The following is a 12337-nucleotide window of genomic DNA, read 5'->3' on the forward strand; positions in this document are numbered from 1 at the left end:
CTAAGGTAAACTTAATCTGATGTAAACATCAGCAAATCAGGCAGTATGCTGTCGGTCCAGTAGAACGATTAAAACATTTAGAGCCATCAAAATCTGTATGCTTGCGCCATCTGCTATAAATCGAACAAACTATAGTAAGCAAAACGCACTTTACTCTGTAACCAATTTTAAAGATATACTATCACGCCACCTATGAAGTGCTGCCAATTATCAGCCTTAATATTAGTTAAATTCTTAGGTTGGCTAAAGATTGCCTTCGAGCTCTGAGGGACAGATAAGAAAGGGTGGGGGTAGCTGAGTGTCCTACCCCTGCACCACACTGCACCACACCACACTCGGGCACTCACTCGGCCGCCACAACCACTTTTTTTTTACCGGTGCTGAATTTGGATCAGGTTGACTGGCAGAGGCCCGATTCCACAAGACTTGTTTAAACTGGATTAGTTAATTATGCTATATTCTATGTGACATAAAATATAACAAAATTAACTTGTTTAAACAAGGCTTGTGGAACCGGGCCAGAGTGGCAGATCTGATGGGTGCGTTCAAAAACACAACCGCTTACTGAGCGCTCAGTGCTCAGTGCTCACTCACTAGTCACTAGACCCCTCTCTCTGCTCTTCCATCTTTCAGTAAAGAATTAGAAATAAAATAAAAAAAAGTGGTGTTGAGTAGGGAGAGGGAGACTCTGGGAGACTAGGGTAGGGAGGTGAAATGAAGAATTATCTAGCTGTAACGTAGTCGTAAGATTCAGAAAACATCTCTTTGCATGACTAGCGAGGAAAACAAAAGTTATTAAATCTAATTAACTCTCAATTAAAAAAACGATTTCTGTACGTATTCGAAAATTGGAAGAAAGTGTCGTTGAGAAATTTTTCTATAGTTTTATGCCTACGCATCGCAATCAAGTGATGTACCGCAATTAATTCTTATTTTCATGACAATTGGTGTCTGAAATAAAATAATAATGGGTGTTGGCCTGAAACCATTGGAATTCACCGATTGCTTTACTGATAGTCCATATTTTCGTGAAAACCTACACTATCATGAGCGTGAATTGGAGAAAACCAGTCAGCAAATTAAACGACTCATTAAAGAGGTCAAAGATCTTCTGTTAGCTGCCAAAAGTAAGTAAGCATTAATTATTTATTCAAATTAAATCAAATGCTGTTCATTGCATTTCAAAAATCATTCTGTAAATTTTACAGATTTATATTTACCACTATTGAAAGCTAACATTTCATTTACAGACCTATCCCGAGCACAAAGAGCTTTCTCAAAAACATTGCAGAATTTCAGTTTTGAGTGCATTGGTGAAACTCAAACTGAGGATGAAACACACATTTCTCAAAGCTTAAAAGAATTTGGTAAACTCATTGCATCAATAGAGGATGAACGAGACCGCATGGTATGAATTGCTGTTAGGAAATATTTATTGTTCTTGTTAATAATTGGCCAATACAGATTATGTTCAAAAAGTTTTCCATACAGCTACTTTCTTGATCAACATTTTTTAAGATAACGTATCTGAGGAGAAATGAATGGTTTGTCTTTTTAAACCTATCCTCTTTTATTAGAACATCAATTTATAATGAAAATTCATTTAAATAAGTTTTGCATTGGCATATTCCTATTGTATGAAATAGCTCTTAGCGTATTTAGTTTTCACATTATGCTCTATCTTATATATAGGTACAGTATAAATAAAACTTTTAATTGTATATTTGTCTATTACAATTTTATCTTTTTAATACATTTTCCTATGTAGCTTAGCCTTGTAGCATTTCATTGTTAAATATTGTTATCTGAACTTAAATATTATAGTATCTTTTATCATATAATTAAAAAATTAATTAAACAAAATTATTAAAAATTGTTTGTAGCTTGAAAGGGCATATGAGCAAATCATACTTCCCCTAGAAAAATTTAGAAAAGAACATATTGGTGGTGTCAAAGTAAGTAGAATTTTTTTTCTCCATGTCATTTTTATAATATAATATTTAATATATACTAATATTTTTAGGAAGGGAAAAAAAAATTTGAAAAACAGACAATTAAATTTTGCCAAAGCCAAGAACGTTACTTAAATCTTTCTATTAAGAAGCAAGACAATGTCTTACGAGAGGCTGACGCAGCTTTGGAAATGGCAGGTAGACATTTTTGTCAAGCAAGCTTAGAATATGTTTTTCTATTACAAGAAGTTCAAGAGAGGAAAAAGTTTGAGTTTGTAGAAACTGTAAGTACTTGAAGTGTTTCTTTCCTTTTACAAGCTAGCATATGTTTATATTAATAATTCATATATTTTTTAGCTACTAAGTTTTATGTTTAGTTGGTTAACATTTTATCATCAAGGACATGAAGTTGCTAAGGATTTTAAGGGATATATGACAGAATTACAGTTAAAAATTCAAAAGGTATTATACCAAATTCTATATCAAAAGGTTTTTATATTTTTTTGAAGTGTTAATATTAGCTGTTAAAGAGTATTATGTTTAATGCAATAAACAAGAGTAATATATTCATTGCATGTAAAATATAACTGTGGCACATTTGGCAATCAAAAAATCACTAATTACTTTAAATATATGATAATGCTGTTCTGATACATGTGCAAATCTAAAATAACCAATATAATTTTTTATTATTAATTAATATTATTGCATGATGACAATAGCATACTAATTTTTGTGTATGTGTGTGTGTGTTTACAAGACTAGAGAGAATTTTCTTGCAACCTGGGATAAAACTGAATCACTTATGAATAAAATGAAGGATATGAAAAAGGTATGCTTTATAAAATTAATTATTTTTTGTAATTTAGAAAAAATTTGTATTGTTTCTTTGCTGCTAATCTTCTAAAATGAATTTCTGTAATGATAAAACTTCTTCTCTTATAGTCTACTGTGGAGACAGGTGTTAATAAATCTAATTCTCGCGAAGGATATCTGTTTCTTATGGAAAAGAGTAAGTAAGAAATGAAGTGAGCTGCTTTAGAATTTTTATTAATAATGTCTATTTGTATGATAGAAGCCTTTGGTACAACATGGACAAAACAGTATTGCACATATCAAAAAGACAAAAATGAATTTACCATGATACCCTATAATCAATTAACAGGAAAATTTGTAAGACACTGATTTTTAATTATATCATTTCTTTCATATCATCAAGGATTTATGAATACTATATTGTATTTCAGAGTAGCAAAGAAACATTAATTTTGGAATCTTGTGTACGACGTATGTCAGACACTATAGAAAAACGATTTTGTTTTGACATCACAGCTGTGGATAAGTAAGTTAAATTTGAAATAAGCAGAAGAGTATTTGATTGGTACTTGATTAATGATTTTTATAATATATAGGCCAAATGTAATTTATACATTCCAAGCATTATCAGAAGAGGATAGAAAACTCTGGATGGATGCAATGGATGGCAAGGAGCCTCCTGTATGTACATATAGTAAACTTTGCATAATTTTTTATCAGTTAAGCAATTTTTATATTATTAGTCATGCTGTTTATTTCTATTCAGACTTATACCTTACAAGGGTCTTCAATAAAACCTGAAGAAAATAGCTTAGATGAAACTGGCTTCATATTTGTATCAAAATGTATCTCAGCCCTTGAATCTAGGGGTCTTGAAGAACAAGGACTATACCGTGTGGTTGGTGTATCTTCAAAAGTTAATAAATTGCTCACAATGGGATTATTGGATAGAAGGAAATTAGATAAGTTGAATTTGGATGATCCATTCGAATGGGAAAGTAAAACTATTACTAGTGCACTGAAGACATATTTAAGAACACTTTATGAGCCTCTAATGACTTTTCGATTCTACGATAGCTTCATTGCAGCTGCTAGTGCGTATAGGTATTCTTTATAATATTTTTATTTGCAGTTTTCTGTTAGTAAGAATATTATTAATAATTTTACAAATTATATTGTTATAAAGTAAGGCAATTAATAAATCTTTTAAATTTTTAGAGCAAGAAACCAAAGAAGTACGCATTAATGATATTCATGGTTTGGTGTATAGGCTTCCAAAAGCCAACTTCAAAATGCTTATTCTTTTAATTAATCATCTTTCCAGGTAAAACAAAATATATATATTTATTACTAAATTGTTTTCGTTCATATATTCTAATTTAATTATTTTTATCTTATTTTAGCGTTGCAAAGAAGAGTGATAAAAATTTAATGACTGTTGGCAATTTGGCGGTTTGCTTCGGTCCAACATTATTGCGTCCAATAGAAGAAACAGTTGCTTCAATAATGGATATAAAATTTTATAATATTGTTGTTGAAATATTAATTGAAAATTGTGATAGAATTGTTGCTGGACCTCCGCAAGATTTATTGCGTACGACGCAAGTACCGCAAACTGCAGTTTTACCTAAAATACAACGTCCTAAAACAGATGATGGGTCAGGGTCGACAGGAAACGGTGCAACCTTAATGAGATATCCAATGCACTCCTCTGCTCTACCTCCGCCTCACGCTCATGTAAATTAAACACAGACAAAAATTTAGTTGCAACAGACTGCATTTAATTTGAGTTTTTTATAGTTAGTGACACGTTCCTATTATGATGGTCCAATGGCAGTGGTTCCAAAAACTGCTTCAGTTGATGATAGAAAAAATGGGGACTACGAGGAGCTGGAGCATGCAACTCACAGACTACCCACTTATTCAGACACTAGAGGTAGAGTGAAATTAACTAATGCCAACTTTATGTACCACTCTGCAGACAAAGGTATTGTCTTTTTTCAACAAATATTTGTTTCATATTTTTCAAATTTCACGCGTAATGTAACTAATTAAATATTATTAGTTTTATCCAGTGGAAATACAAGCAGTTCTAGTGAGTCTATAGCATCAGATCCCCATCCTTTTACTTCAGATATTCCAGTTAAGACAAAACGAGGCTGTGCAGTGCCTATTAGTTATCTTTCTGGATATGCACAGCGAAGTAATCCATCAATAGCAGTGTATGTTCGTCATTTCTCCATGTTATTTTAAGATACGCAATTTTTCTCATAATTACAATAATATAACTATTCCAGTGTTAATACGTCACCTAACAGTGGACGTTCTAGCCCTGGTCAAATGCCTGGCATTTGGTATGTTTATTTCTACTATTAACTTTTAATGTTCAAACTTCAAATTTATAACAGTGAATATTTAAATAATTTAATTAAAGTTAAGAAAAAATGTTGATAAATATATAAAGTTGTATTTTGGTATTGTTACTAGGAGAGTTCGAACGTTGTATGCTTGCCTGGCGGAGAACGACGGCGAACTATCATTCGAGCCTAATCAAATTATTACTAATGGTAAATATATATTATTATAAGTTTGATTATACTATAATTTACCGAATTCTTCTAAATGCAGTTAAGCCTTCTTTGGAGCCTGGGTGGCTGGAAGGAACATTAAACGGTAAAACTGGATTAGTTCCAAAAAATTATGTCGAACAATTACCTTGAACACCTGAGAATCAAAGAGTGCCTGGTTATTTTTTAATCAAAAGCTAGTTGCTCTCCTTCTCTTTCATGAACTAATATATCGGTATTTCGAAGTACACTACATTGCCAACGATGGACAAAGCATAATATTCTTTTTTAAAGAAACTTTTTAAGAGAATTTTTATTACTATACATTTTACAAATAGAAACCTAAAGTAATTGGTCTAAAAGTTTTATAATAATCTATGCACATCTCTTTTAAAAATATATTTTACTCAGAAATCAAAAGCATCAATTCAGGGCTGATGCACTTTTAAATACGTAATAACTTCTATTTTCAATTCTTTAAATACAGCATAAATAGTCAATTATACATTCATACTTGAACATATTTATTTATTGCGAGCCATATTGCTCAAAAAATTGCTTTGTAAATAATTATTTGTAGAAATTTATAAATATTAAAGAAACATACACACAATTAATATATTGAATATTTAAATACATTTATATCAAAATCTGTTGTTGTTATGTATAAATAAGCTTTCATATAGTAATCATTTGTCTATACTATTAGTATATATGATAAAGCAACAAGTAATCTTCCTCAATTACTACACGATGTTTTCGTGTTATTAGATTTTATAAATTTGTAGTTCTAAAAGGGTTTATTATTATTATATCATTTTAACAAAATATAAATAACTATGTATAAAGCACAAATAAAAGATATCTTGAAACAATGAGAATTTTTTTTGCCAACAGCAAATAAAATGAGAAAAATGAAAATATCTTTTTATGTTTAGCAGTATATATTTATTAAACAGAATATATTTCTCTGAGTATAAGATTTTAATATGGGCTAAGTGTAAAAAATATTATTTTACTTATTAGATGCATTTAATTATATATTAAAAGTTAAAAATTGTAAAGTAACACATTTTTGTGGAAGTACTACATTTTGAATACAATGAGATCTGCAAAGCATGGTCTTTAAAGATAACTTGAGGAATGGAAAAATATCTGACAAATTATATAATCTAGAAAATTGTTTACAATGTTAAATGTCTGCTATAAAGTAATAATTATAAATGAATTTTTAATAAAACATATGGTCTTTATCATTTATTATTTTTCTATTGCCCTGTATACTTTTTGATAGCAGCAGCTCAGATATTTATAAACGAAAAATGCTTAAGTTTCTGAAGTTCATAATTGAGCAATTTGAATTTTATTGTTTTAATATAAACACAAAAAAAATATATATATATATTCAGAATAAAGAATTTAGTAGAGATTTAAACAGTAAATTAGTCATTGTTTAAAGTCTGAGCAATTATGACTGTTATTAACATTAATGAAAACAATATATCAAATAGATAAGTACAGGATACTCATTTTATAACTACTAATTTATATTTTTATTTAAATTGTTATTAAGCTGAATTAAATGAATATCCAACCCTAATACTCCTGCTTTTAAAGCATTTTTTTCCACACTGTTCCATATTGTACTCATGAATAGTGTATAACACAATATTGTAGTTAAAAGAAGACGTCCTATGTTTACCCCAATACTTACGCCGATGGACGTGGTAGTGTAATCTAAGCCCATTGACCATACCAAAGGAATAAATAAAATACAGCCAGTTAAAAAATAAAAGAGTTGATGACGTTTCATACTTTTTAATGCAGAGTTACAGATGCTCATTGCTTCCTTTAGAGATTCTCTCACATCATCATTTGAACTTTCACATTCCCCTGCGTGAATGAAAAATTTAAAAAATGAAGAAACCAGAAATTTTTAAAGATTATACCTGTTAATATTTGAAAAGTAGCCATGACTGCTTCATGATCAGAATAACTGAAGTTCTTGTATGGTACACGCTCGGGAAAGGGATGTTGAAAGTTCAAAACTTCAACCTAGATAGAAACATAGATTGTAAAATAAAAATTATATATGTATTATAGGTATTGAAATTAATACCTTATAATTTTTAGAGCCAAAATACAAAATATGATCTATACGTTTTCCTTCTGGCATATTTCTAGCAATTTTTAAATTAGTGTAACTATTTTTGGCACACTCATTGGTCCCTGATTCACTTGAGCTGTTTGAGCAAGCATCTGCTAATCCAGCAACACCTCTAATAATTTTATAAGCCAAGTCCTGTGGCTCAGTATTGAGATCTCCTCCCAAAATAATGACATCTGCACCACCACTTGTCATCCTTATAAATTGTGCAGTATCGAAGGCTTGTAAAATTCGATGGGCAGTATACTCATCATTTTCTCTGCTATATTCTGCATGTAACTGTAGAAATATTTAAAATATTAATTATGGAATAAATAGTAAAAGGACAAGTACTTACATGTGCTATGTAAACATTTATTTTTATGCCATTGATACTAATTTTACATAGTCCAACTCCTTTTCCACCAAACCAATCCCCGTGATGGATTTTATGGACATATCCATTCAGAGGCCATTTATGAAATATTACATCTTCTATAGCATATTTAGATAAAATGCAAACTCCTGATCCAGCTACACCACTAATATTAAATGTAGTTAGCAGAGATAAAAATGATTCTTTTTATTATTAAGAAAGTTTGTACCTATAAAAATAATGAGAATGTGGAAGACACTCTAAAACTGTAGCCTTCATCATTTTAAAATCATTGTAGGACCACACTTCTTGCAAGCAAACTACATCATAATCATCTGCGAGGAGCTTCTCAGCAATCGCAGTCATACGTGCACGCCGATTTTTGGAAACGTATGGTATGCCCCTAAAATATGGAAAATTGACTCATTTAAAGAAATGGGTGATGCAAATAACTCTCTCTATATTTAACTCTCATATAAAATATAATCTGAACTCACCAACAATTTAATGTTAAAACTTTTAATGATACCTGATTGTTTACCATAATGGAAAATTTAATAATTACAATAAAATTCAGTACATAATATTAAATGAAATGTCAATTGGTTAGCAACAACTCTTTATTATTGCCCTTTTATCCACACAAACAGTCCATCTCTGCTAATAAGCTACTATTTATGATTCTGTCATTACATTGTTGCGACTCGTGAACAATTGTGACACGTTCGATGAACAATCAATCTTTATATTTATTAGCTGGTATATAGAACAGCAAACATGAACAAGAGATATTCATCGATGAAGTTTGATGATGTCGAAGTACTTTTCAGCTTTGGTAATAATACATTAATATCTAGTCTAACCTGGCCTAACCTTTGTTGAAAAAAATTCTAAATTGTTTGATAAACAATGAAATTCAGTCGTAGCAAAACGAAAGTAAAATCTTGTACAATATAAAGAAATATAAATTTACTTGCACATTTGTAATGAAATGCTTCCGAAATTCTTTGTTATTATTGGTTTGTTCATGTAAAACTTGTTTTTACCCGCCAATCCTTAGGAAGATTCCGTTGTATCCAGCTGTCCAGCTGATCGACTTACATAAAGAACTAGTATAGTTGTGATATACAGGCACGCACGAAACTCTTAATTTCTTATATTTAATGTACCATATCATAACCAAGTAATATCACGTCAACAGCGTCGCGATATTGGTTACTCTAACTTTTTAAATAAAATGAGCGCGTGACGTTGTTTTTGTGACTAAAAGCTTAGAGAAAATATAATATCTTTTAATTCCCTGCGTTTAATTATTTAATAAAATCATGGATTTCGGAACCTTGTTAAGCGTTGCTCAAAGAAATGAAAGTAACAAACAGGTCAGCAAATTTACTAATGTTTCAGTGCGGAATGTTATTGTTACTTTTTCCTGAATTCTTTGAAATCACTTTTTCATTCTTCACAGACGAAAATATGTTATCAAACAAAGTATTCACCACCCAAGAAGCAAACTAAGCAAGCAAAAAATTTGTCTGAAAACATAAAAAAATTTTTGGCTCGCAAGGAGGAAGAAGAAAGACAGAAAGCTCTAGAAGAAAAAAAAAAAAAGGAGGTAAAATTAAACAAATTGGTGTAAATTAAAATATTTGTGATTTATACAGCTAGTTAAGTTATGCTTGTTCTATTATAGAACCTGCTTGCATTACGTGACCATAAGGCACAAAGTAGGATAAGTAAACATTTAAAAGTATGCAAAGCGGCCAATAAATCAGTCTTGGCTGACGCAGTGGACAATGATAATACAGCTGTTACAATGGCAGGTAGATATCAAAACGTTTAGATATTTTATTATTATCTACTTATACATACAAATAAAGCTCCAAATGCTATGTAGTTTATAAGATTTATCTTGATTATAATCCAAGAATTAAATACTTATATCCATAAATTATAATAGATCCTCATGATACAATACTTTGTTGTGTCAGCATCAAAAATGAAATTAGAAGCACTTGATGGATTTGCCCACTGGAGGATTCTAATGGGATTAAGAAGGTTAGCTGATAAATTTAGAGTAGCTTGTTGGGTTAATTATTCGCTAATTTTTGAGCCATGTAACTCAGATTGATAATTTTTTTGCTTATGTTGATCAATAATACCAGCTGATTTACAATGCAATTATTTTAATGAGCTCAAAAGTTTACATTTGGAACTTTATTTCTGCATGAATTAAAATAATGATTATTGTTAGTAATATGTTATTTTGCTATAGCAATAAGAAAAGAAGCCATATATAAAATAATTACTTGCAGGACCATCTCAACCAGATGAAGATGATTATGGCTATGTTTCTCAGGAGGCTTCAGCTTTTTACAATAAATTAATTTCTAAGTACAATAGTCTTCCTCCAGAGAAGCCACTTTTTAGTGAAATTGGTAAAAAGACTGTAAAAGACATAGCGAGAACTAAGGTATTTTAAAAATAGTTATATATACATGGTTGTTCAGATAAAACGAATTAGACCATGGACTTAAAATGCTGTTTAACTTTTGTAACTAGAAGAGAAAGCAATTTTTGTTATAAGACCTTTTTGAACACAAATCAAAAGACACTTCAAAAAGGTCTTATAGCAAAAATTGCTATCTCTTCTAGTTACAAAGTTAAACTTAATTTTATTTGTATGGTTTGATTAGTTTTATTTGAATAACCTAGTATAGGTTATAAGTTGTGTAAATTTGTAACATTACCTAATGTTTCTTTTTTAATGGTACAGGACAGGGTTAAGCAAGCCTTAAAGCAGCAAGAAATGGAAGATGCTTTAGGTCATAGAAGAAAAAGAAAGTCATCTGTAGTAAATGGAGAACATAATAATGAAAAGGAGTTTAAAGATGACATTAAAGATAAAGTGAAAGAGAAGGAGGAAAAATTTGAAGATGATAAGCCTAAAACTAAAAAGAAGCCTTCTTTACGTCCACCGCCAATGGATTTCTCAGAATTGCTGAAACTTGCAGAGAAAAAGCAGCATGAACCAATAATTATTGAAACAAAACCAAAGGTTGAAGAGCCTGAGAGGCTAATGACAAAAAAGCAAATGAAAGAATATATCAAAGAAAAAGAATGGCGTGAAAGAAAGGAGCAACGTAGTCGAAATCCCGAAATTACGACTAAACCAGCTTCAACGTGTGATTCTAATAAATTGAGCAAAACTGTAGCTGCCAAAACTTCAAAATTAATGGATAAAAGTCCTGTAAATGCTTTGTCAAATAAGGTACCTAAAAAAGTTTCTGAGAAGCCTGGTACAAGAAATGAAACTATGGATAAAATTAGTTTAACTAAGACTTTAGGGAGGGACGAGTTGTTGGAAGAACGTAAAAAAATAGAGGCAGAAAAGAAGAAATTAGAAGAGATGAGACGAGTAATTGAGGAGGAAAAAAGAAAGCTCGCTTTAGATAAAAATAAGAAAATAGAAGATAAGAAGTCATCGCCAGGCTCACAGTCATTAAATAAATTATCAAAGTCTAAAGAGTTACAGAAAGTGTCACCTACCAAAGATATCAAATTGAAGAATTCACCCGCCCACGATGTTCGAGTGAAACAATTCCCTCCTCCAGATGTTAAGTCAAGACCACCAGCAATGGCAACTGAAAGATCTAAAACACTTGTTTCAAAGAGACCACCGCAGAATAAACGTAAGTTTTCTAAAATAAGTTGAACAAATATTTTAGGAAAAGAAAACATCATATTATTCTGATTGAAATTTCAGGACGAATATTAGATGACGACGAAGAATATGACTCAGAGTTGGACGATTTCATTGATGATGGGCCAGAAGAACATCCTGAGGATGTTAGTAAATATATCAGTGAAATATTTGGCTATGACAAGAATAAATATAGAAACTTAGATGATGATGATGACGCAGCTATGGAGAGTAATTTTGCGCAACAGTTAAAAGAAGAATTTGTATCTACGAAAATTGGTAATTATTCATTAAATTCAATCGTGAAATTAATTCTCTTTGAACAAAATTTAATAACATTTATGATTATTTGCTTCAGGAATAATGGAAGATTTGGAAGATATTAGAAAAGAAGCGCTTGAAAAGAAGAAAAAGGCTCTTATGAAAAAGAAAATAAAGAAATAGTTATCTGATAAAAATCCAAAGGATATAACTTATCAGATTTATAAATTATTTTGTTATGTACAGATCAAAGTTTACTAAAATTATAACTCGCTCAATTTAATAATTTTAATTTCTTTTATCTATGGTATTAATTTTGGTCTATTCTATCATAGATGGTTATTCGTCAATCATACCACATGTATTCAAATTTCTTTTTTAAAATAAGATAAAAATAAGATCTGTAAATACTGATTAACTAACAACTTTCAATCATGTATTCCTGCTGTACTTAAGAATTTAGATCTTTTGTATTTAACATTTTACTTGAGGGAATGATTGATGCTTAACACAAAAATT

General features: G+C 30.3%; 3 protein-coding genes across 4 annotated transcripts; 2 read left to right on the plus strand and 1 right to left on the minus strand.

The window, feature by feature from the left end:
* Positions 1-587: 587 nt before the first annotated feature.
* On the plus strand, positions 588-5917 carry LOC136778629 (rho GTPase-activating protein 26-like). Its single transcript, XM_066735648.1, has 18 exons — positions 588-1127; positions 1251-1408; positions 1884-1955; positions 2024-2236; positions 2310-2414; positions 2713-2784; positions 2898-2964; positions 3028-3125; positions 3200-3294; positions 3365-3449; positions 3535-3862; positions 3987-4092; positions 4172-4505; positions 4569-4755; positions 4834-4990; positions 5066-5122; positions 5256-5335; positions 5397-5917. Exons 1-18 carry the CDS (start codon positions 968-970, stop codon positions 5486-5488), a joined length of 2466 nt encoding a protein of 821 aa, XP_066591745.1. The 5' UTR covers positions 588-967; the 3' UTR covers positions 5489-5917.
* Positions 5918-6316: 399 nt separating this feature from the next.
* LOC136778632 (putative neutral sphingomyelinase) lies at positions 6317-8958 on the minus strand. Of its 2 annotated transcripts, XM_066735654.1 has the most exons (7): positions 8831-8958; positions 8355-8747; positions 8087-8260; positions 7840-8023; positions 7455-7781; positions 7285-7390; positions 6317-7228 (listed from the first exon to the last, which is right to left on the minus strand). In XM_066735654.1, exons 2-7 carry the CDS (start codon positions 8399-8401, stop codon positions 6876-6878), a joined length of 1191 nt encoding a protein of 396 aa, XP_066591751.1. In that variant the 5' UTR covers positions 8402-8747; positions 8831-8958; the 3' UTR covers positions 6317-6875. The 2 variants fall into 2 exon arrangements, with proteins under 2 accessions (XP_066591751.1, XP_066591750.1); XM_066735653.1 differs by lacking the exon at positions 8831-8958 and having other exon boundaries at positions 8355-8806.
* Positions 8959-8978: 20 nt separating this feature from the next.
* Positions 8979-12252, plus strand: LOC136778630 (protein SPT2 homolog). Its single transcript, XM_066735650.1, has 7 exons — positions 8979-9236; positions 9323-9469; positions 9548-9677; positions 10170-10327; positions 10631-11546; positions 11621-11836; positions 11916-12252. The coding sequence occupies exons 1-7, from the start codon at positions 9183-9185 to the stop codon at positions 11999-12001; spliced, it is 1707 nt and encodes a 568-aa protein (XP_066591747.1). The 5' UTR covers positions 8979-9182; the 3' UTR covers positions 12002-12252.
* Positions 12253-12337: the final 85 nt, after the last annotated feature.

This window comes from Prorops nasuta, unplaced genomic scaffold (genome assembly GCF_024137725.1).
Source record: "Prorops nasuta isolate Cenicafe-Biocafe unplaced genomic scaffold, Cenicafe_Pnas_1.2 PNAS00014, whole genome shotgun sequence".
NCBI lineage: Eukaryota > Metazoa > Arthropoda > Insecta > Hymenoptera > Bethylidae > Prorops > Prorops nasuta.